Genomic DNA, 25,811 nt, shown 5'->3' with positions numbered 1-25,811 from the left:
ACTGCTGTGCGGAACTATTTATCCGCTCCCATGTCCACACGGACAACAATAACGAAAGGCATTCACCGGACTTCCGTTGCCCATGACACCGGAGCGAAGTTCTGACAGCTGATTCTCAAATCAGTTTACATCCACTCCGACCCTCCAAACGAGCCGTTCTTGGGGTTATTTCGAGTCGGACGTGGCCGCCGTGACTCCCCGCTGGACTCGTAGACAGCGCCTTGAACGGAGGAGGGCAACTGATTATGGTGTAGCACGGAGCGCTAGCTCTGAGACAGCAGGTAACAAGCAGCGCTCAGATAACCCACAAGCTAAAACTGGCTAGCAGACACACTTGGTGAGCAACTTCAGCTTGCCTACACGCCCTTTAAAACTAGTGACATTTTTTGGGGCAGTCACTCGTACGAGCGAGGGGTAACTCTGAACTGAGACCGGTTTAAAGCTCCGACACTGTTCAGCTAGCCGTGATTAGCAACGTTAGCGATTTGTTGTGAACGGTAACTTGTCAAGCTAACAGCAGTAAAGTTTTAGCTTGAATCCAAAATCTATTTCACTCTTCTTTAACGCAGAGTTTGGGTGGTCTGTGCTCTTGTTATTGTTTGAGCATTATAAGAATTCAGCTGGTTCCACGTAGTTCATACCAACCGTTGATTACACGGTGCATTTTAGATAATCAAGCTACACCGGTTCTAGTGATCAGTTGACCCAGTTTGTCACTATTTGTGGTTTGGAGACTGCAAACCGCTTGTATGTATGTATGTGCTGCATCCAAGTGAGTTTGAGATGACAGCACAGAGAGAAGGAAAACACATATCATTTGTGTTAATCCACTTGGTAGGTCCTGTGTGATCTGTGCCTTTGGATATTCTTTACTACATCCAGGTACAGTGTGTCAGCGAGCAGCAGCCAAGTGCAGTGACTGACAGCTGAGGCAGGTGGACGTTGAGTCAGGCTCAGGGGCACTCATTTATGGGCTTCACTGATAACTGATACCTTCCGTCTCTGCTTCCTGCCTCTACCTAAATGAGCTCAGTACCCAGTAGTCAGTCTAGATACAGTGAGTGCAGAGACGCCAGGGGACTGCGCTGTGTGTGAGACTTTATCAAATACATAGTGATAGTTACATGATGTGCGCATTCTCAGAAGGGGTCAGTGGGCTCGGCCGAGCAATGTAGGCGGATGTTAGGCCAGATCTGACCGTTGATCGTTTTATCCTGTGTAGTTCATCATAGTATGCATGATGTATAACATGAAGCATAACATGAAGACTGTCACTGGTCAGGGACGAATATATAATCCGTCATTTGTCTCACAAGAAGAATTTATGACATTGTAATATAATAGCAAGTTGTTTTAGCATCTGATTATTGTCGAAATGTACATACCATTAAAATAATGTTAATATTGTGTTGCCATGCTCCTATGTCTTTACCAAATATGTTTATTTCTTGAACATGTGTCATTCTAAACCTCTGATTGCTCCACTTTGCGGGTATACTTGTCATTTATACATAAAAAAAAAAAAAAAAATGCATTCTCAGAACTACTTCCTTGCTGTCTTTGTGGAGTAGAGCAGTTTAACCAAGCGCACATTTGTCTTTCTAAAAGTGTTAATCCACTCCCAGGAATTAAGTCAAGAGCGGTAAAAGCAGAAAGATCTATTTGCTGCTGCATATTTATAATAGTTACCAGAAGATATGTTTACAGAGTGAGGACTCTCATCTCTGTGTTTAACAGTGTCATCCAGATTATGGTGCTCCAACACGGATAGAAGGTTTTGCAACAACGTGTCAAAGGACTCCTTAATCGTCACGTTGCTCTTTCTGACATTTTTGATACTTGCCTCTGCAGACAATGATTTTTACTGTATAGATGTTTTATACTGCAGCTTAATGCTCAGTATTGAAGGTCACAGCAGTTAGTATGTAGTTCTGGCATCTTTAGAGATGGGCCTTTCTGTAACTGAAAAAACATACAGTGTACTCTCTAAATCAACTCTTCTGCAAGGAAGCTGTAGCTGGAAACCTTATGTAAAGGAAAGTTTCCAAGGTTGTGTTGTGAATTAGCTGAATTCACTGCAGGCAGTCTTATTTAACATCATTTTCAATCAAAACTTTGGACATCTGGACATCTTGTGACACAGTGTGTTTGAATTCTAATTGCCACTGGCTCTTTATTATTTCACCGTAACTAAATTGTGTCATACTGTTGGTCAGCGATTAATAAGGTAGACTTGAACCTCACCAGTTCTATGTCTCTCTTATTAAACACCTAATTGTGCTGTAGATTGGCTGAATATGTGTGGCTTGATAATATATATTTTGGATTGCTTAATGTATTAATACACGGTTTTAAATGTTAATCTTTCTGAGCAGAACGGAACGCTGGCTCACAATGTAATTTACCTTGAAAGACCCCGCCGTGTTGTGGTTTCCTGTCCATCCGATTTATATGTGTTGAATCCGTGCAGGCATTGCAGTGTCAGCACACACCGGACAGGAGAGAGGCTGGATATACCACCTACACACACAGCCATTCCACCTTGTCTGCATGTCGTTAGACTATGGGAGTAATCCAAGGAGAATGTTTGAAGAATGAGAATGTCATTAATTTGTAGACAAAAACATAAGCTTCTTGAAAATGTGTCCACTGAATTTTAGAATATATACCATATGCTGTAGAATACTCTGTATGTGGACAGATGCCCTGTATTTCATAATCCTTTTTTTTTTTTTTTTAACTCATCAAATTTTACACTGATTAATGCTCTTGTTTTTGTCTGCGTGATTGACAGGCATTTGCAGCAGCAGTGCAGTTCAGTGCAGTGCTACGTGGGGCAGACAGAGGCATATCGCAGCAGGGTCGCCATGCTTACGTTGGCCAGTAAGTTGAAGAAGGATGATGGAGGGAAGACGGGCCGTGCCTCCGGAGCCTCAGACTCCACCCACAGGGTCTCCATCAGAGACCGCCTCCTTACCAAAGGTACCTGGTCTCTTTGTCCATTCTGCATTGCTTTAGTTAAAATAACTCTTTTATCAGAGGGGGAAAACAAACTAGGACTGTGCCAGCAAGGTTGCAACGGTTTCCTCTTCTGAATATAAACTTGAGACTGGCGGGGCCGCAGGTATTTTTGGAGATTAGTGATAGCATTTAGATAAACCTGCCGTCAAACATTGCAGCTGCTTCCAGTAAGATTCATGTTCTGAATGTTACAGTTTTAATGTGTTCTGTCTTTGTATGTAAATAACAAAATGTTCCACTACGTTTCACTCTTTCTTCGCTATCTTTGCCGTATCTGTCTTAAATCTCTGTTGAGGGCCTTATTACACACTAAAATGTCGTGATTGGTTACAAGATGTAAAAACAAATGATTGCAATATATCTTTATGTTGATTAACCTATTTCTGGTTATTTGAACGAGGTGAAGAATTTACTTATTTTGCCCTGTGAAGGTCAAGCGTTTGGCCGGCCTTAATGCAGTGATGGGCAGAAATAGTGGTGTTGTCATTTGACAGTTAGTAATGATTAAGACATTTGTTAAGAACCACATATCACGTAATGTATTGCTCTGATTGGGTTTAGGACTATTCAGTCGTGTGGAGTTTATTTTTTGTCTGTATGGTAGAAACACGAAAGTAATGTAGGCTGGCCATTTTCCTTTGGAGACGGCCTCATTGCACGCGCAGAATTTGCCGGTCAAACACACTTGAAGTCGCTGACGAAATGGGAGTGAAGACGGTCAGTCAGATGTTTCAGTTTTGTAAAATGTCCAACAGGAAAAGCATGTGCATTTTGGAAAATTTCTCTGAGATACCATTAGTCCAAGAAGAAGTTAGTCTTTGTGATTAAATCATTTTATCTACGTGATCATGCATAACATTATGACCACCTTCCTAATATTGTGTAGGTCTCTCTTGTGCCTCCAAAACAGTTGTGACTCATCAGAGAATGGACATGGGCCTTCTGAGGGTGTCCTGTGGTGTCTGGAAACAGAATGTTGTTAGTGGGGGCCTTTGGGTCCTATGGGTTGAAGGGAGGGGCCTCTGTGGATCATCCCAGAGATACTTGATCAGTTTGGGATCTAGTGAATTTGGAGGCCGGGTCAACACCTTCCTGTTCTTCATGTTTTTTGAGTTGTTCCTAAACCATTTTTGTGTGTGTGTCTGTGTCAGGCTGCATCCTGCTGGGGATGGCTGCTGCAATGATCGGTGTATGTTAATCTCAAACTCATTTTTTATTTATTTTTTTTAAGTCAGACACGCTATCATTGTATCCACTGAGCGTCTTGACATGTTTTTCTTGCTTAGATTTATTTCCTCCCATGCCAAGTAGCTTATCAGTTGTTAAGATCTCTGTGTAGTTTCTGGTCTCTCGATGGAACACTTTTCAGACTTTCATTTTCATTTTATAATCTGTGATAGCTGTAATACCTTTTTTTGTAATACTACTGTTTGATGGATATTCCTCCTTCTTCGTTGCTGTGGGCTCGTTTTCAGTCATCATGTATTTATTTTCCTTGGGAGGAGCAGAACAGACTACACTCCAGAACTGTTGACTCAATAAAGGAGGCCTAATTCCGAGAAACAAATATTTTTAAATATGGGCTAATGTTACTAAATGTTATATGTCCAAGATCACCCACTGACAGCATTTCCTACTCAAGTAAAAAGTGGGCAAAACTCAACCTGTTGGCTTATTACGGAAGCCGAGAACGGCCATGCATTCATACATTTTATTTCCTCCGTTTTCCCGTGATAACGAGTTAATTTCCTCCGTTTTCCCGAGATAACGGGATAATTTTCTCGAGATCTCGAGATAACGAAACTTGTTTTCCTGTGATAACGACATAATTAATTCGTGATCTCGAGAAAACAAAACGATATTGTAGTAGGCTTCTTAGATTACGCTCACTAATGTGTCTGTAATAGCAAGTGTCAGGCCTTGATTGAAAAGATATGTGACTCGGTTATCAATATGCTCCTGCTCCTCTGACATTGCTACACTGAATGATATTTCCTGCAATGATTTAATATAGCCTACTACAATATCGTTTTGTTTTCTCGAGATCACGAATTAATTATGTCGTTATCTCGGGAAAACAAGTTTCGTTATCACGAGATCTCGAGAAAATTATCCCGTTATCTCGGGAAAACGGAGGAAATTAACTCGTTATCACGGGAAAACGGAGGAAATAAAATGTATGAATGCATGGCCGTTCTCGGCTTCCGTAGCTTATGGTAATATTATGTCTATTCAAATTGCAGAAAATTTGGACTAAATGACATGTTGTCCAAAAGAAAATGAAGATTTATATTATATCAACTCTATAAACCTTTAGAGTTACTGTATCTGTTCAGTCTGTTTGCATACACCAGACATTTTCACCCAGACACGCATCCACTGGCAGTGCCCTCCGAATCTGTTATTTCTTCACCTTAAGAGTAAGAGAGTGTATTTTCTGAAAGTCAAGTGAAACATCTATAAGTAAAGTATTTTATTTAACTTTTTTCTCTGCAGCCGGCAGTGTCGGACATCAGGCATAACCATGTAGGCCAGGTTTACAGACAGTGGGCAACTAAAAAGTTGGGGGCTTGCAATCTGGGCCAAGAGAGGTGTTTCCTTCTATGCTGATCTTTTAAACTTGGTTTATTTTAACACAAGACACACAAGAAGTTTTGGAGATCTGTATGAACTGAATTGCTCATCTTCCCCCATGGATTTTGGGGCTCTTCCTTCTTTTTTGTTGTCCCTGTTCCTGCCCTCCTTTCTTTATGGTTCTGTATCTTTCAGTGATTTACATTGTTCTCTTTGGGTTATTATTTATGGGTTCCTCTCATTGCATTGAGAAGCTTCTTCCTGATATCTGCATCTTCACTCCTAATTATCAGTGCTTGTGCAACCACCTGTTTCTTCCCATTTTCTCTCCTTTAGTCCATACATTTACATATCCATCACCCAGTTACTATGGTTGTTTTACAGCAGACAACTCTTAAAGGGGAACTACTGTTTTTTACAACCTTGACCTCATTTCTGGCATAAAATACAGACGTTTACTCACCCATATAACTTCTGTGTAATTCGTATTCGTTCAGGTCAGTCCTGCCGTTTGGGCGGGCTTTATGTGGTGATGGACAGTAGTAGCGATGTAGTCATAGCACGTGATAGGAGCGCCATGTAGTCGAATTTGTGGCAACAAAATTTCTCTGGTTGTCCAATTGCGTGCAGAGTCAAGAAATCCAAATGGACTCATATTCTGATAAGAACTAAGTCTGGCTTTGCCGTGCTACTTCTACCATTCTAGATTTAGATAATATCATATAATAATTTAATGTAATCATTTTCAGAGGATTGTATCATACATGCAGTGTTCATCTGAGCAGATTCTCCTGTTGTTTATCTGCATTGTCATCCCTTCACAACAGTGACAATTTCAAGACATAATGCACGCTATTGTCATGGTAGGTTGCACAACAATATTACGTAAGTATGAGATTATGCACAAAGACAATTTCTGAGGCAGGAAGCTGCTAAATTAGCTTGGGATCAGCCCTTCACATTCACTTAAACTAAGGATGACTGACGTCTGATTAAAATGCAGCCCATCGTTTCTAAAGCAAAAAGAACCCGGCTCCCTGACGAGCTCTTTATTGCATTTCTTTACTTCTCTCACCAGGGAAGCTTGACTGGCTGATTCATTGTTATCCTAAGCTTTTTCACAAATCAAATCTCCGAGGTAAACGCTCATTTAAAAGACTTTAAACGTAAAGCAGCAAAATGTAAGAAAGTAACGGAGTGACTGTCAAATAAAAGTGTATACCAGGGACAGAACAACCAGCAGAGGAATCTAGCAGAAAACCTCTTGGATTAACTGTACATGTTTAGAACTTTTCAGTATATGAATAGGGATTTGACATTTGCAAGTGTATTATGGAGAGGAGTACTCGTTATAATAAAATAATTTCCCTTTTATCTCTGAAGGAGCAGTTAAGTAGCTCATCCTGTGCACAGGGGGAAAGTGAAAAGAACAAACTCCTATGAGTATCCTTGGAGCACCTAATTATGAGACTTTGCATCTCAAAGAATACAGAAAATTCACAGCAAGCCACACCAGAACAGCAACACTGTTTAGACTGTTTTAGAGATCTCGCGCATTCTTTCTTTGGGCGTGGACGGTGTGAAATCCTCTGACACGAATTAGCAGAGAAAAGTGTGTCAGTGATGAGAAAACAAAACAGAACCTGAGAGCTTTTAAAAATTCAGCGCGACCTCTCCCAGAGGCAGCATCAGCAAAACAAGCCTCTACTCTTTACATGTTGTCCTGCCGTTTCCTTCCTTCGGTCCTCTCTCCTTTTTCCTCCCCCGTCCTATCACATCTTTTTACTTTTGACGCGCCGTGCCGGTTATTCTATTTTTCTCTGCTACATTGGGCTGAATTCATTTTTCATGAGTTGCACATTAGACATTATGATTCTGAGCAGAGAAACTTTCCTGACAGAGCAGGCACCGTCACATTGTCTCATTTTAAAAAGAGAACCGTAGGAGTGTCAGCTCTCTGCGTGTAAGGATCTCACACTTTGCTGTTTGTTTGCATATCTGTGCCTCAGACTTTTCCCTCTGTTCTGCTCCTCTCTTTGCTCATCCTTGTTATTTTCTTTTAACAGAAGTTGCAGAACTTGAAGCCAATCTCCCTAGTAAGTATGCCTTCCACACACACTGCCTTTTTTCAACCCTACAGCTGAATAATTCACAAACGATATATTCTTGTAGTGTCCACCTGAATAAAGGAAGCAGGAAAAGAACACCAAGCTCATAAATGTGCTTCATGTCCTTAAATACCCGTGACACGGAACTATTCAGTCAGAACAGTTTTTTATTTATTTAGTTAATTTTTGATGAAATAATAATGATGTTCATATTGTAATTCACTTCAGGCTGGTTAGTTTAAATTACTGACTGATGTTTTAATGGATTAGAAAAATCCTTCTTTAAGCCATTTCTCCAAGGCATAACATTCTTCAGATTAACATTTTTGGACTGAATTTCCAGCTCTTGCCACGTAAATGATGCTGTATTAAACTTAAAATGAGTATTGTCATTTTAAAAATAAACCCACTGTATGTGCTGTGGGCCTGACTGGGTTTAATGCTTGTTTGATCTCTGGTCTTGAGAGGTATTTGTTCAGACTGTACCTCAGTGTTTTATTTGAGCATCCCTCACCACAGTGTGTGTATATACACTACAGTACATCAGATATTCATTCGTCAGTTATCTGCTTAATGAACTCTGAACAAGTTCATTATCGTTGCTTTGCCTGAGCTCAGCACGTTTTGTTTTTGTTTGGGGTCTGATGAATATGCCCTCACGGCTGAGGGCTGTGAAAGCCAGAGAAGTAAACAGTGCGTCTAACGTTGCAGAGCTGATTAGTTTTCTGTGAAATATGCTCGTGCCAGACACGTCCAAGATAAAACGCGCCTCAAAATAAATGACAAGTCAGCAGTTTTAATACGCACTCTTGTTTTGTTGGAAGAAAACAACAAACTACGAGCCTTGTAGAAGATACACTCAACGCAAATCACTTATTTGATCTCATAGGGGGGAACTGAGTTCTTTGCATCTAACTCGTTCATTCTTACAAGGAGGACAGTTGAAACAGTGGGCAGTCACCTGGGCAGCACCAAGGGAGCAAGGGTTAGGTGTGCTTCAGCCATGCATGTAAGGGGATTTGAACCAGTGACCCTACAGTCCCAAATCTGCCTCTCTCGCCACTAGCCCATGAGTTACCGAACATCTGGGGTCACTGGCTAACATTCTTTGGAAGTGAGCTGAACGACTGGGTGAAGGAGAGCGTGAACGATCCAGCTGTGTTTGTTCGACCTGTGCTCCATTACAGGGAACAAGTAGCTTTTTTGATGGATTATCAGCGTTGTAGCTAGACAGGAATGAGAGCCCCGGGGAAAAGGTGAGAATGGGATCTCTGTCTGTATATACTGTAAATGAGGGGTGGTGCTGTCAGGCTTTCAGGACACGAGGTGTAACAAATGATATTGAACTTTTCTTTGGCGACATGGTGCTATTTGTTAGCAAGAAATTTACGCAGCGTATTCTTTCTGAGAGTGGTTCTATTCACTTCAAGCGTTGTAGCTGGGATATGTAGACGCAATAAATTGAATGAAACTTAACGGGAGGTCGCTATTTGCACAATAAAAAGATATCTGATTCAGTGTCTGATAGCTTCAATATCCCAATAATATGCTGGTTTATTATGGACTATTTGACTGGATGTTGTTAAGACAGAGAGAGGAACCAGGTCAAATGTGCACAACAGGAAGTGATGTGTTTACTCTTTATTTGCCTATTCAGTCACAAGAAAACAAAACTACGAAGAGTAAACCAGAAGAGCACTGTCTGTCTGTCAAAAAAGGCATTAAACAAACAATGGATAGGGAAATAAGAGGCAAACTGAAGGCAAATTATACACAGAACTCCATGATGTTCTACAAGGTGTAGCTTGTTTGCCCATGTGAAAGCTAGGAGTCCCTACGTATGGAGGTTAGTCGATAACACTGTCAATCCAAGAGCACGGCTATTTCATTAAACCCCACTGGACTAACAAAACAAGGCTGAGGCAGGAATTTGTTCCCCAGACATTACCACATATACTCTCTGGCCTCTGTAACTGTGATCATCCAGTTTGTGTATATTCACACATCCTGACATTTCATTTGTCAATTTTGACCACAAATTGCTATTATTGCTAGTATTTTGATATGTTTAATAACTGTTTGGGCATGGGACAGCTGGGATAGACTCCAGCAGTCCCCCGTGACCCTTAACAGGACTGAACGGGTATAGAAGATGAATGAATGAATGAATGTTTGGGCATGGGATTCTCCAGGAGTCTTAGATTTCAGATTTAATGACTCACTTTTCATTCAGTATAAATGATTCATGAGTGAATTTGAAATGTATCCTTTATTCAAGAGCTCAGCTCTCATACGGCGAAACAGAAAGGCTTATTTATTGAGTGGAGATTAAAAACGTGTTGCACATGAACATGCTTAAACAAGTGCAGTACCCTTTCTTGAACACCAGGGGGAAATATGCCACTGGGACTCCTAAAGGCGAGGCATAAATACTGCTGTCAGTGCAGACAGCATGAACATACTCTGGATTAGGAATGGTTTAATGGAAATACAATATTTTATTGATTTGAGGCCACAAGTAATAAAATGTAATATTAGACTTTCACAGAGCTGTTTCTGTCTAACGCCTGACTCCGACAACTAATAACTGTCTTTGTCTCTCTTGCTGCACATTTGTCTGTATGCAGGTACATGCAAAGCCAATTTCCCAGATGAGGATAAGCTGCATCATTTTCAGCTGGCAGTGTCTCCCGGTAAGAGAAACAGAAAGATTATCCTGCTCTTAAATAACTTCTTTGTTGCATGATTTATAGAAAAGTTAAGCACGCCTAAAACTGTTTTGGCTTCTTTCCTGGCAATTTAATAATGTTTACAACTATTGCAGCAGCGGTTTTGGTTCTTTTCATTGTTGGTGATGAATATATAATGTTATTCTACTTATGCAGTTTAAAACTTGGTGCTAAAATGTAAAATGTAGGAAATATGATGATCACCCATATTCCCTGGTTTAGTGCAGCAAATTGTAATATGGATTTTGTTAGCGTTGAAACAGGATAAATTTTTTTTTACTACAGATTTCTGTATATCCTTAAGCATCCCCTTTGCGTGGCGGTTGAGTCTTTGTATTCCTACATCACCATTGCACTGTCATTACTCCCCAAGTTCATCCTGCTTGCTCAGCAGTGTTCCATGCTAAGTGGGCTACCTGTCAAATGTGGTACAAACCAAACACTCAGTCCCCAGAGGCTCTCTTCTCACTTCCTGCTTTCTACCTGTCATATACACACTTTTCTCCCCGTCTACAGGGTCACCTTCTCATTGCCCTCATTTAGAAAATATCTGCCGTCGTCTTATGTATGAAGATATATTACAAGGAGAACACTAGTCATAGACTGAGACTAATTTAAAGCATTGTCCTAGATAGAAAGAGGGGCAAGCATAGAGAATGGTAATGTAGTGTAGTGAAACGTGTAGAGAATATTCATTCTAATCCAAATTTGCATCTTTCTCTTTTAACTCCTGTTATTTTTTTAGGTTATACTCACTAGAGACGTTTCAGATATCTGGGAATGTAGCGACATTGTCTGACACAGTAAAGTCAAACAGAAGGAAAAACACAGGTTGGCCAAATTATGGAAAATGTCTGATCACGTCATAATCCCTCACAAGTGAGAAACATGTGTACTCACTAGGATGGCCAGTACAGCAGGTCAAGGTTTTACCTGTGTTAAGTGTGTAATTCTTACAAGAGACACATCATTTTAATGTTCATCTTTATTTTTCAAGCAAGTCTGTGTCTTGTGTCTGTTCTACTGAGACTCCTAGACTATTAATACAGGCAGGCAGCTGAGCTGAGAAAGATGGCTAGAGCTGGTGGAGATGGTTGACTCAAAACAAAAAAATACTTCAGGAGCACTGTACTTCAGAGACCTGTGCTGTCAACTTCACATTTAATCATTAGTTTTCAGGGGCTACAACAACATTTTGCTTCTTACATGGGCACACTGCCATGGTAACTTGCATGCACAACATTCTGCACAACTAACCTGAGCAGGTCATGATTAATACAATAGATAACACGTATTAAAGCACCACGGACGGACAAATTAAGTCTCCTGTATAATTGCCTCACCATTCCTAGAAGAGCCTATGGATCTCAGTGCATGGGTAGTAAGACTGTCTCTTAGGCATGAAGCTTTAGAGGCAGCCTAAGCCCCCTGGCTTTCTTTGATGAGCACCTATGTGAGGGATATACATTCTGAGCAGAGTGAAATGCTTATCTCTGTCGGTTTCTTGAGCCGTATGTTCCCATTAAGTTCTGGCCAGGATTATCAGAGAGGGCTAGCTCTTCAGCAGGAGTGTACTCCTGGGTATGTCTCCACTTCCTTTTGCTTTTTTGCACTGACTTCTTCCTACATCAGATTTTTGTTCCTTTTAAGTAAACTAAATGCTACTCTGGTCATTAAGGTAGATCCGGTAGAGCATTTAATTTAGTAATTTAGCTGTAACAGTGCTGCAAGCTACTACATTGTCATACATGTGTGACAGTGACTCCTTTGGAAAAAAAAATTCAGCACTGCTTTGTCTTTTGTCTGGTTGCTTATTTAACAGGTTTCATAAACCTCGGTCAGTGTCTGTGAACTAATATGATTTTGAATGATAACTGTTATTTGAGTTTTTAAGCTCTGTTCTCAGCTCTGATACGCCTGTGTGCGTCTTTGTGATTTATCCGTCTCTTACACGCTTGAACAAACCCGAACCGTTCACAAACGCCTTGGTAAGCAATATCTGCAGAGAAAAGCAAAGATCAGCAATTAGAGAAAAGGTCCGGTGTCATGTTCTTTTAAGAGGAGTTGATAAGGAGATTCGGTTCTCAGAGAAAGACTTGCTCAATTATTCAGAGCGTCTGTCCCTCCTGACACACTCCCATGCCAGCACACACCTGTCACATGCTCTCTTTTTCCTTTCGCCATTTCTGCTTCTGTCCCTTATTTAATCCTCCTCTCTTTGCTCACCTCGTGCTCCTCCTCCTCTCCACTTCTCTGTCCAGCATTACATTTGGTGTCACACATATATGACACAATGCTACTCTAAGATGCTCTGTCAAAATACTGTGTCATATCCAAATACTATACACCGATCAGCCACAACATTAAAACCACTAACGGGTGAAGTAAATATCATGACCCATAGGACCCAAAGGCCCCCACTACCAACATTCTGTTGCCAGACACCACAGGACACCCTCAGAAGGTCCATGTCCATTTTCTGATGAGTCACAACTGTTTTGGGGGCACAAGGGAGACCTACACAATATTAGGAAGGTGGTCATAATGTTATGCCTGATTAATGCATCATGTACTGTTATATATAGGAGTCATACTGATAAGCATATCACCAACAGCACAAATAACATGAACAGTGTAGTGGGAGTAAATAAGAATGTGCCGTCAAGCTGTGTGTCTCTGCGCAAGATGCCACTTAAAAAGTTTTCTTTTTATTTTCTCTGTTTTGTTTTGTTTTGTTTTGAGAATTGCAGTATATTAGGTATTAGTTTGACATTTTAAATTGCCCTACATGGAAGCTAATTGTGGTGATGCAGGACAGTGAAAAATGCAAAGGGAACTTCCCTGAGGATGCAGGCTGTCTAATATCTTTTATACCCAAACTAGTGCAAGGTGAAATCATCTTGACTGGGTATGTTGAGAATTTATAGCTCAAGGCTTGTGTAAGTGCTTACTTCCTTTTTCTTTTTGTCGTTTTGTGTTTTCTTTTGTTCCTGTTTTATGTTTCTCGGTGGAGGCACACACATTCCCATGCTATACCTAAGCGATACCCTAATTTGAAGGTTTGATTGAGAGCTGTTTGTTCAGAAAGTCTAGATACTGAACACACTGTCTCACATTATGTGTCAAGAATAGACAAATATACATTGCCAGTAAATTGCAATTGTGAGAATAAGAGATAATTGTGCCTAATGACTGTAGTGCTAAATCTGTTCAGTCCAGTCAGTGGCTTTACTTAGACTTGTACAACAGTAATATGAAACGTAATAAATAACAAATTGACAATGGTGTTCTGGTCACACATCTTTACATGTGTGTACATGTGGTACAGTACACACGGGGAAAACTTCAGACTATTTGTTCAAATCTATTTGAAGCAAGGCCGGTGGTCGGTGCTTCTTCATTTTGATAAACTGCATATCCGCAATGTGTAATATTAAGTGTTGTTTAAGTGGTGTTTTGTGTTCAAATCTGTCATTTCTGAAGTTACTTTTGCTGAATTTATCTCTTTCTTTTCCCATGCAACAGCTCTGTGCTAACCTTGTAGCCTTAGACCCCTGTGTCTCTGAGGAATGGGGACACCAGCAACACTCTGGGCCGAGCACATTCTCACACTTTGTTATAAATGCAATGATCAAAGACGGCGGAAGGACAAATGACCTTGTCTTTGTCTTTCATAAGTGTACTTTTCCTGCTTAATTTGCCTGCCATTAATGAGTGTATTGTTGGGCACATTGCTGGAGAAAGCTGCACAGTGAATATGCAGTATGAGCAAACCTCTTTTGGGTTGCTGAATTTATGAATGTCCAATAGTTCACGGTGTCGTTTTAGAAAAGGGTTTAAATATATATTTTTTAATATTATACACACAGTCACCCTTTATTGTTAAAGTTTATTTTTTACATACAAAGACCTTTTACTTCACTCAAAAAACGGTGAAACAAAGGAATTGGACTTGTAGAGTTTCATATTGCTTCTTCAGTTCTAAAAGACCGGTGGTGAGTTAAGGTTTAAATAGGAGGGTCTGACGGTGTTACCCATCAGAAACTTGCATGAGCATGACGAGTGTCTGTCAACAACCATTGACAGACCATTGATGAAGTTTTGCAAGTATTGGTGTCTGCTTGTGCCCGTTTTAAAAGAACTGCTAAAAATGTTCAAGCTAACTATGGTGAGAAGCATTTAGGAATCAAAAAAAAAAAAAGGGCAACAGAGACTACACAGTCATCGGAAGTTGCACAGTTTCAAGCAATGCCGACTTGACACACAGTATAGCTTTATCGGTGCACAGTATCCTGGGGTAGCCGTGTTTCAACCAATCAGACTATTTTGCTGTTACTTTTCTGTCCATCATCGCACAAAGCCCACCCAAACGATTTGATTGGTCCGGCAGGTCTTTGTCAGAGATTAATCAGTTCACAAAGGAGTGACCACCTTTCTGCCACAAAAAAAAAAAAAATGTGGTCAGGGAATCTGGTCTAGCTTCCAGGCTAGGAACACAGTGTACCATACTTGCAGCTAGGATACTAAGTAATGTATTTTCATATTGCAAAATGTTAGCTGAATTGTGATACTATTGTATTGTGAGCTGAGCTATGATTTAACAGCTTATGTGCCACTTTACTGTAAGTCCTAAAATGTTATTTTCAAACAGCCTCAAATACTGCCACATTTAATAATATGGTAATACTCAATGTTCATACACTATATCAGCATTATTATTATATTTTATGTAACTCCAACCCCTTTCAGTGTCTTAAGTGCTGTAGCCACAAGATGAAATGGAAAACTTACCACCTTTTCAGCTCTGTGAAACTTGCTTTTTAGCTTTTACACCACCTGTCTCCTTTTTTTTTTTTTTTATTATTATTGGGGTCGCAGTTGTGGATGTGTCTTTCCCAGCTCTGTCAGAAACAATAATTATCTGTCAACACCAATCATCCCCTGTACGCATCACTCCGCTTCACTTCAGACATCCTAAGGGGGAAATTGCAATTACGCAAATGAATCTGTTTAGGATAGTTAATCTTTTTTTCACCGCCGTAATCTTCCTGCACCGCAATCAGGGAGTCAAAATCGCTGATCCCAGCATGGGGTGCGTTTTTAACTTGGTGTGAAAAACACAGCAGACTAATCACAAAATTCTGAGGCGAAGATGCGTGCTTTGTAGTTTCTATTTATATACTAAGCTGCTATGAACGTGGGAACTGTCAACAAAGTACATCTGCATGAGCAATATACTGTTTAAATTAATTACGCAAATCATTTGGTAACTCTCTATAAGCAATCTTGTGTAATATTCCTATTATTTTGAACATATTTTGTGGTTTGTGCTCCGCCAACCGACTAAACAACTGATGTCTCTGTAATTTGAGCATCGTGAAACAAATTAGTTTATTTACCCAGTTAAGTTGTTTGTGTGTGTGTGTGTGTGTGCAAGCCCAGTGTTGTGTGACAGTAAAGCCTAATTGTTCCAGTGTACCGAAGACACTTGTGAATTATTTAGGCCCTCCGACTGCCGCTGTTAGACAGTAGACGCTCTTTGTTGTCTCCCTTTCTCTCCCTCTTTCAATTTGTTGTCTTCTCTCCATTATCTTTCTCTCTTTCCCCTCGTGTAGCCAGTCACTCTTTGGTTTTGATGCGGCAGCTTTTACTTTATTTACTCCTGTTTTTTCCTCAACATGGATTCAAACTGTACCTCTCCATCCCATACATTGTTTCTCTAACTGGGTCTCTTCCCATGTATAATGCAGGAGAGTCTGTTTGTGCAGTCTAATTAAACTGTAACTGTGTCTTTGTTACACTGAATGGAATCCGGTTAGGTCTTGATAGCCCTTTTGCAAAGTCCTTATCTCAAATTGCTCAGTGAGTGTGACAAATGTGCCTACCTTAGTACCCTTTTTGAGTTAGTTATTTTATTGATAGGTATATAAAAAAAGACTTCCTGTGTTGTACATGTAAATGCCTCAATCTGAAATTTACTGTAGGTTTCTGTCAGCGCGCAAGCAAAGAAAGTGTTTGTGTCTGTAGTGTGCAATATCTCACATTTACATCTACGACAGCTGGGCAAGGTATGGTGAAGCACAAGATGCAAACCTTATGGAAATTGACTGCCCAGTCAATAAAGAACTTATACATGTTCATGCACATGGATCCATACGTGGCCAGCTTTCAAGTGCTTTCCCTTCCTCTCAGTCTCTTCTTCCTTATGTTCAGTCAGAAGTTGTCAGGAGTGCGAGTCCACCTCCTTAAGCTCTAACAAGCTCAGTAGGCATTTCGTTTCTCTCAGTCTGAGTCTAAATCTCTTCTCCAACCTCTCCTTCCTCTGCTCCCTGATGAGGTTGTAGACACTGTATGCCCATACTTTTCAAACCACGTGACCTCATAAGATGACAGCAGAAATGTAAATGTCATCCAGCTAATTAAGGTTCTTTTTAAACACACCCTACATCCTGAACAAGCCTTTAATTGGCTTTAAAGGCTACGTTCAGGAGAAAGATGGACTGTGTATCCGTGTGCCTGGAGGGCTGGACCAAAACATTTCATTGCCACTTGCATTGAATATTTAATTTGTAATCTATACGTACACGGTTTTGGCTTTTATGTGTGTACATAGCCTCTCAGGAAGTAGGGTATTTGTACTTGTGTCTTTGTGTCTCTCTGTGTACAGTAATTGGCCATTGTGAGATTGTATGTGCAAAATATCCCTGTCATAAATTGATTAATTTTGTCTCAGATCTGTTCACCATAAATTACCGTATTTCTCAACAGTGACTGGTGTATCTGTTTACCTTTTAGTACTGGGGATATTTCATTTTCACTGCTCATCAAAGTGATCTGGATGATTAGGAATCTTCACCGACAGCACAGCAGAGGCATTACTGTGTGTATGGATGCTTGAAGGGTTTGACTTTTAATCTGAGTTTTGTGCAGGTGTCTTAAATATCTTATGTCAGGCCTGAAATTGATAAATACATAATTTAACGTGTGTGTTTTGGGGATTGAAAGGGATTCACAACTACGTAATTTCCCATTTCTGTCATGTTGCCATGCGCATACACAACAAACAGCGCTGTTCATGGTTCTGAAACAACATATTGTTGGGATTGGATCCCCCAGGACCCATGTTAATTCCAGGCCATAATTTCAATGGGACCACTGAATTGGTACTACAGGAGTGGCTACACTGAAGGTGGTGAGGGGACATTGTTCAACATGTCTCACATCATCCATCAGTACAGTACAGTACATTGCACTGGGCAAGTACAAGTACAAATTCTAGCACGTTTCTTTGTCACCTTGAACTGAAAATTTATTTTCTTCCCCCCAGTCGTACATAATTATGCTCAAATCTTAGAATGTTTTGTGCAAATACTGTCAGGTTGATTGTGGTCTTTGTGTTGAATATGATGTCTTCAAGGACATTTTTTGTTTACCAAGCTCTTCCTGTGATTAGCTTTCTGTTCAGAAGAACCAAGTGTTGTTGACACATGTCTAAACCCTGATCATCTGTGATTTCCTTCACTGGGATTTTTTAATAGACGTTTGTCTTAAAATACATATTGTCTTTGTGTATACGTTATTGAAAATCCTCTGTCTTTTCTCTCCCTGTCTTCCCCCAGATGAGGGTTACTACCAAAGTGGAAGGTTTCAGTTTGAAATAGATGTACCCGAAGCCTATAACATGGTGGTGAGTAGTCCAAATGTCTCTTTTGTATGGTCTTGTAATCACACTTGCTACACAGGCTCTATCTCACCATGGCAGTGTGTTTTCTTTGTGAATCTATTGTAAATCTATCCATTGTTACCTATCTGTTTTGTATTTTACTTCACACGTAAAGACACACATTCACCATTTCTTCTACTTAAGGTTAGCTTCTCTAACAGTTTCATGATACCTGCCATTAAATGATAGACTAAAATTCAGTCATGAAATGTTGATTGATTATCGAAGCCAGGTCAAATGATGTTGATTTGGTCAGGCACTGTGGTGAAGTTTGCGAAAAGTTCTTTCCCAGTCTATCTCCTGTAATAAAGTTAATCCCAGGTATTCCTCCAGGTATAAATCCTGTGAGATTCAGGCTGAACTATGCTCCTCTCCGTTTAATAGAATTAGTGTTTTTGCAGATAAGCAACTTAATGTCCAGAGCCGACCAACAGTAATTCCAACATTTTTATCTGCTTTTGGCCCCGTAGGCATATCGGGTGACACACTAGGAAAAATGTGACATCAGGGCAATTGCCTCTAACCAAAACCTGTGTCTAAACAGTTGAACATTTCCACTCATGTGTAAGGGCTCAGACATTGCATTCCCCAGAGATACACTCAGGGATACTGTATATTAAGGGCAGCTACATTAGGGGCAGAGTTAAACACAAAATTATAAATATTTAACAGCAAACTTATTGCTCGGTGGCCTACTTCAAAAGTTGACCCTGTGACTCGGTACAACTCCCTCTTTGCCTTTCCTATTTATAATATACATGATATTTATAATATATTTGTACATATTTTAAGAGGGGGAAGCCAGAAGGCCAAACTGATTAGCAAGTTGCTGCAATAAAAGGAGTTTTCTGCTTGAAACGTGTCCAACTGTTGTAGTGCCAAGCCAAATTTTGTAATTTAAAGTGCATCCTCCTGCTGAGAGGACAGGGTTACACCAGATGGGACAGGATGGAAGGGAAAGCCCCTCCATGTTTAAACCTCCTGTGCAGCTGCTTCACAGCATGAAAACTTGACTATGGTTTTCCAGTCTAGGTGGTGTCTTTGGACAGTATTACAGTATTGCCAAAGATTACTTCTTATTTTCTGATGGTTTTCTCGAGCCATTTCCATCTGCCCACTGGAAGGTCTGTTTTGTAGGCCTAGGTCAGTGGGTACTTTTGCATTGTATGAAAGGTAATACTGAAAAACATCTGTGACTCCCAGTTCCCTTTGGATCTGCGTAAATTTAAGTCCTTGAGAGCCACTCTGGGCTTTTGTTGTTCAAAAAGACATTAATAAAAAGGGTTTTGAAGTCTGAGTCAGTTTTTTTGGAAATCTAAGAGGATATATGAAATAATATGCACCAATCTTAGTAGAACATTCATTTTCAGTATTTCTGCTCTACCCCATAGAGACAGTGGTAATGCTGTCTGTCTGTTCATGCCATCTTTGATGGGAGTGATCTGAGGCTAAATGATTTTGCATTCTAAATAACATTCTATATATCATAATAATATACACTGATCAGCCATAACATTAAAATCAGTGACAGGTGTAGGGAATAACATTAATAATCTTGTTGTGGTTCAGTCTTCTGCTGAGTCCTGGTATTCATGTAGATGTTAATTGTACACATACCACCCACTGAACATTATTGGTGACCAGGCACCCCCACCCCATGGCAGCGACACTCCCTAATGGTAGCAAACATCCCCAGAATGACAATGCGACGTTCGCCACACACACGAGAACTGCCTAAGAACAGCTCAAAAAACAAGAAAAATAGTCCAAGCTGTTGATTCGGCTTCCAAACTCCACATACCCCAAACTGAAGTATCTTTGGGATGCTCTGTAACAAGCCTGATATACAGCATCCCCTCCCCTCAACAAATAGGACCCAAAGACTCCCCTGCCAACGTCCTGTTGCTGGACACGACAAGACACCCTCAGAAGGCCTGTGTCCATAACCTGATGCACCTGAACTTTGTGGCAGGCACAAGGGAGAACTAAACAATATTAGGCAGGTGGTTTTAATGTTGTGGTTGATGAAAATTCACTCACGGTAATCTGTGTGAGAAGAAACCACATATTTAACAAAGTCAAGGCAAATTATTTCCCTCAGCAGTTAATCAGATTGACCTTACATCTCAAAATGTCAGCTGTTGGGGGAACAAAGGAGGCGAGTTCACCTCATTGTCAGGCTAACAGTCATGTCTTTTTTAACTAAATAAATAACCTAATCTGAACTGACATGAACTGACATGAATGTTAACCTTTCTCTGGGCCCAGAAGTGAAATGATCCTTAAGTTAAAATTGGTAACTGAATGAATACTGTCAAGTAGTGACTCAATATGTAATCAAAACCAGTTCAAGACCCAACCTCGTAACACAGAGAGTGAGTGATGGGGTTAAATTTGATTCTTTGTTTTGTTTTTGCTATAAATCGTCCTCTAAAAACATGTCATGCCACCATTATTATCAAGTTGTTCTGGGACGGGAAACGTTTTAATTTTCCAGCCATTTCCAAGGATGCAGGCAAACAGCCTTCATTTCACAGACGTGCTCCACATTCTGATTATTGTCAACTCCATTTCACTGTTTGTCATTACCTGGTGTGCAGGAGCATTTTGCAGCACTATACTGACATTTAAACAGAACATCACTTTCTGCAATTCCCTCACCACTTTCAATTGATGTTGGCTTCTGGGACAGACACTGCAGTCAAGACACTGTAAGTCATATTGATTCATCAAATGACTGATGCATCTGATTCAGACTCATACCAATACAGACAGAAGTAAAAGAAAAGTAAAACATTTGTTTCAGTGAACAATCAATGAAATCAAGGAGGTTGCTTATCAGACATTTGTAAACATCAAATGTAGTGGCTCTTGGTCCCTTTCAAACTGGGGTCCAAAGAGCATCATGGAGACTCATAGATAGGCCGAAACATATTACATATCTAATTCAATATGAAGGGAGAAGTTCTTAAAATTAGGCCTGGGTGGAAACTTATAACTTATACAGACAGCAGACGTGCGAATGAGGCAGGTCTCCTTAACACATTCTTACTTTGACAAGTTGTATTTTCTTATATAATGGTTATCTCCAGCTACCTACTGCACAGTCGGGTTTGTAGGCCTGGATCAGTGGGTACTTTGCATCATATGAAAGACAATACTGAATAACCTCTCTGCCTCAGAGTTCTTCATTGGATGAAGGTATAATTAATTTCTCTGGTTCTCCGAGCCGGTATTGAAGTGAAGCTGAAGTGACGGTGTGGTGTGGAGTACGAACAATAGGGAATAATAAATTGCAGTAAAGAGGTATTGGCGTGTGGCAGTCAATAGAAACCTTTCTACCTTGATATTCCGGAGGTCTCTCTTTGTTACTTACTTGCTCCTTGCTATTCTTCTTTCACAGCTCTGAATTCAACTGAAGCAAACAAATTACACAGTTATATAATTTAAAAGTTAGGCTACTCTAAAATTATAATAACTATGTGGATTCTTCTAACCAAGAATAATGACAGCCACTTTTTTCTTTCAACCTCTTACACCCATTTACAAAAACCCACTCAGATTTACAAAATGCTAAATAAAAAAAATTGGAATCATTTGTCTATCGCAGTGTGCTCGGTTAATGTTAGTATTGCTCTGCAAGTTAAAAGCCCCAGACACACTGGGACATATGCAAACACAGAAGGCACAGAAGCATCCGTGTTGACTAACAACGGTGAATAGACCATCTGTGGACACTGGCTTGAGTTGTGAGGGTTCCTCTATTTGTCTGCTGTTGGCTGAAGAAAAAGAGACAATTGTACACATTACATTTTAACAATATTAACACAAAGGTAAATGCTGTGTGCCTAGCTTTTTTTGCCATTTGCCTATTTGTGTGTGTCACTTGTGTCACTTGTGTCACTGTTCAGTAAAAAGTGATGAATGAAATGCATATTCAATAATTCAAGACAAATTATCTACAAATGCCATTTTGGAAGCAATGGAGATAAAAAAGTTTATTATTATTATTATTGTTATTGTTATTTTAAAATGATATGAAATTACTTTCAAAGAAAAATTAAAAAATCAATTTGCACCCTCTGTGATTACTTTAAATATATGGAAATTGCCTCCGTGCTAAATGCTGATCATCGTGACTGGTTTGAATTAAAATTCTCCACTTTTTTCTACAGCCTCCTAAAGTACGATGTCTGACCAGAATATGGCATCCTAATATCACAGAGAATGGAGAGATCTGTTTGAGGTAATGCTGTCTACACTTGAGTCCTCTTTAATTATTTATCTTATTCCTCCCTCCGTCTCATGTTGCCCATTTACATTCTTGTTTCTTTTGCTGAGAAGCTGTTAGAAAAGCCCCGCCATCCAAAACGTTTTGTTTTAGTTATCGAGTTTAAAATCTTTGGCAACACTTCTGGAAATGCGTAACGGTCACGCCAGTAAGAGGTTTACAGCACAACTTACCACAATAAGCTGCTGCAGAAAATGACTGTGAATGACTTTAACTGTGTATTTTGTTCATCTGCAGCTTATTGCGTGAACACTCTATTGATGGCACAGGCTGGGCCCCCACCAGAACATTAAAGGTAAATTAATTGCATCTGTTCAATACAATGTGCTATTTTTCAGTGACTGTTACTTTCTTTAAGAGTTTGAATTCTAATTGCGGACAAGAGGATTATTAAAAAAAACCTTCACTGTACATGTGACCAAAAAACTAATTCTAAAGTCCTAAATGAAGACAGACTAGAAGATTTAACATCTGTGCGGAGCGTGGGGTGTGTGATCACCTTTGTGCCTGGGTTGTAGACCAGCTCCACCCAGTCCAGTTTGTGTGGGGTTGCCTGACAGTGCAGGACATATTGACTGTGTACTGTGGCAAACTTTTCGTGGTGCCATTGGCAGGATCTCTGAAGAGTTATTTTAATGCTCCTGAAGCTCTTGCCTAATTCAGAAAAAGGCAAAAAGTTGGAGTGTGAGTGGTGCTGGGGTGGGCAGCTGATACCTAGCCAACTGCACGTGACCTGTGAAAGTGCATAACTTTAAACCTTGATGTGGTTAAAATGTGTAAGTTGTAATCTGTTGTCATGAATGGGGAAATTATGGAGAATTAAACAGTTTAAGTTTTTTGTTTGTTTAGATTTCAGTGTGTTTATTTCTGCTTAAAAGCTGAGCATTTAAACATGGAAGTCTGTGAAGAAGATTGGCTTGCTTTTGGAGTCTGCCTCAAGTGGCCACTTGAGCAATTTTTGGCAGGACAATGTGACCAGCAATTTGGTATATCCATAATTATATTTACCAAAAAGCTTGGTGTGTCAGATAATCTAGAACACAAAAGACGCAAGAGTGATACCCTTTGACAAGACGCATTTTTTATTCCCACACATTTTTTACCAATTTCTTAAACTGAAACAAATGGGCATGTAGGAACTACAGATTAAGGCTGCTGCATTCTCTCAGGACACAGAAATGTCTAAGGTAAACTTCACAATCAAAAGCTTTTGAGCTGCATATAAAAGAGTCTTTTTATGCTTTACCCTTCACACAATTGAGCACTTTTTGCAAGCTGTTTAGAAACAGTTCCTGAAGTTTAAAGCAAGGACGCCCTCTGTTACTTCCATTCAGGATTTGACTAAAATTATGTTTGATAGAAACTATGGTGTGAAACCTGATGTGGTCGTCGAGTGAAGCTCTGCCTTCCATGTTAAATAAAGATTGTGCTTCTCTGCTTGGATCCAACACTATATAAACATCCCTCTCAATGTTATTGAATGTAATTATGAAAATGTGCAAATGTATGCGTTTGAAACACTGGCCGTTCTTTCTTCTCTTAGTGCCAGTTGTCAGGATACGTCTTATCCTTAAGAGTTCCTTTCTTATTTTTTGTTGATGTTCTGTGCATATGTACCAATCCAGGCTAGCTTTCTCTCTTTGCCTTATTTTTATACACTAGTATACTTCTTTATCTGCCCCCACAGGAAGACTCTCTTTCATGCATAGAATGAATAAATATTCCACATTATTTTGTTTTATTGCAGTGTCGCCAAGTTTAGTTCCTCCATATGATTGGACACATTGTGTTATGCTATCTATGCTGTCAATCATAAAATACACCAAGAAGAAATTGAAGTTTCTGCAGGGAAAATGTTCCAAAATAAATAGTTGTGGCTTATCACTTTAATTTCATGTAAGCTAAGATTTATCTCTGATTGCACTATACCCTTGGTCAGATCCAGTCTGCTCCCAATCAGGCATTTTCAGACACTGGAATGATGCAACGGAAATTTTAATTATCACGTTTTACCATTCAGCACATTTTTTTGAATCCACTCAGCCACAAGAAAAAATATATTTACTCCACTCCTTATATTGACATGCATAAAATAATACAGCAATAGATGCAAACATTCATCTTCTGTAACCGCTTATTCCTGTTAAGGGTCACAGGGTCTGCTGGAGCCTATCCCAGCTGTCATTGGGCGAGAGGCGGGGTACACCCTGGACAGGTCGCCAGTCTATCGCAGGGCTAGATACAAACATGAAAATCAAATTGGCTTGTGTGCATGAAGTAAAAACTTAGAGGTTTATTCATTATTAATTATTTAACATTAATTAAGAGAATCTGTTGAGTTGAGCACAGATAATCCTGCACAAACAAAGTCTTTGTTTTCCACAACAGTGAGATTACTACTATGATGAGTAACTGGATCATGGCTTGCTCACATCTGGTTTAAAGTAACTCCATTCTCCAGAAAAATAATTGATTCCAATGTGATAGCTGCAATCGGAAGATATATTTGAAGAGACAAAATTTGTTCACACAAATGTTAGAGCGGAGTTCCACCAGCAAGTCGTCATGGCCGTGTTGACCTATGTGGGGATGGAGAAATGGAATGTCCAAAATGGAGAGTAAAAACTGACACAAAACAGCAGTGGCTTGCAGACACATAACAGATACAGATACAGATACATCTAATTCAATTCAGTTTTATTTATATAGCATCCGTAACAAACAAAATTGTATCAAAGCACTTTACGGAACCCAGAGCCGGAAACTAGAGCAAGCACAAAGGTGACAATGGCGGGGAACAACTCTCCTTTAACAGGGTAAAACTTTGTGCAGAATCTAGCTCATATGAAGGGACCCTTTCTGCTTGACAGGTTAAAGGTGTTGCAGAGAGACGAGCAGAAACAGATAGCTGTATACAGTGCATGAAGCATACTGTTTATACTTGATACTAACAGGATAACATGAATTCTATATGTGCATGAATTTGGATGTTTGCAGCCTGTTGCTTGCAGCTCTTGATCTAACATCTCACTGCAGCTGCTCCTTCTTGTTCCAATACTCTGTAATATAGAAATATTGCAATATCTGGTATCTGGTAAAGAGACACGCTCCATAAAGGACGGTGGTGAGAATGCCTCAGTGTTTAGTCCTCGTTGAAATGAGCTTTCAAATTAAGAATTTAACACTTAAGGCTTATAACTTGGATAAAATAAAAAATGTATGTAATGGATACACATACTTTTAATAGCTTTGGTGGTGTGTGACACAGATGCTGTGTCATCAGCTGCTGAAAATCCATTACCAAGCTGGGGTTATAATCATTTTTTGTTGTGTGATTTGGAGTGGGATCAGAGGCGGTATACATT

The 25,811-nt window shown here is 39.8% G+C and overlaps 1 protein-coding gene across 1 annotated transcript in view; it reads left to right on the top strand.

Annotated features, from left to right (window-relative positions):
• ube2f (ubiquitin-conjugating enzyme E2F (putative)) overlaps positions 1-25,811 on the top strand; it is a 49,937-nt gene continuing 24,126 nt past the window's right edge. Inside the window, exons 1-7 of the mRNA XM_084544363.1 lie at positions 1-281; positions 2,795-2,982; positions 7,662-7,691; positions 10,331-10,396; positions 18,052-18,119; positions 22,331-22,401; positions 22,684-22,741. Of these exons, the coding sequence (XP_084400489.1) occupies positions 2,868-2,982; positions 7,662-7,691; positions 10,331-10,396; positions 18,052-18,119; positions 22,331-22,401; positions 22,684-22,741 (408 nt within the window). The 5' untranslated portion in view covers positions 1-281; positions 2,795-2,867. The remainder of the gene's footprint in view (positions 282-2,794; positions 2,983-7,661; positions 7,692-10,330; positions 10,397-18,051; positions 18,120-22,330; positions 22,402-22,683; positions 22,742-25,811) is intronic.

This window comes from Chelon labrosus (assembly GCF_963514085.1).
Source record: "Chelon labrosus genome assembly, chromosome: 5".
NCBI lineage: Eukaryota > Metazoa > Chordata > Actinopteri > Mugiliformes > Mugilidae > Chelon > Chelon labrosus.
The sequence above is the reverse complement of the archived record's forward strand: the minus strand, read 5'-3'. Positions and strand labels throughout refer to the sequence as shown.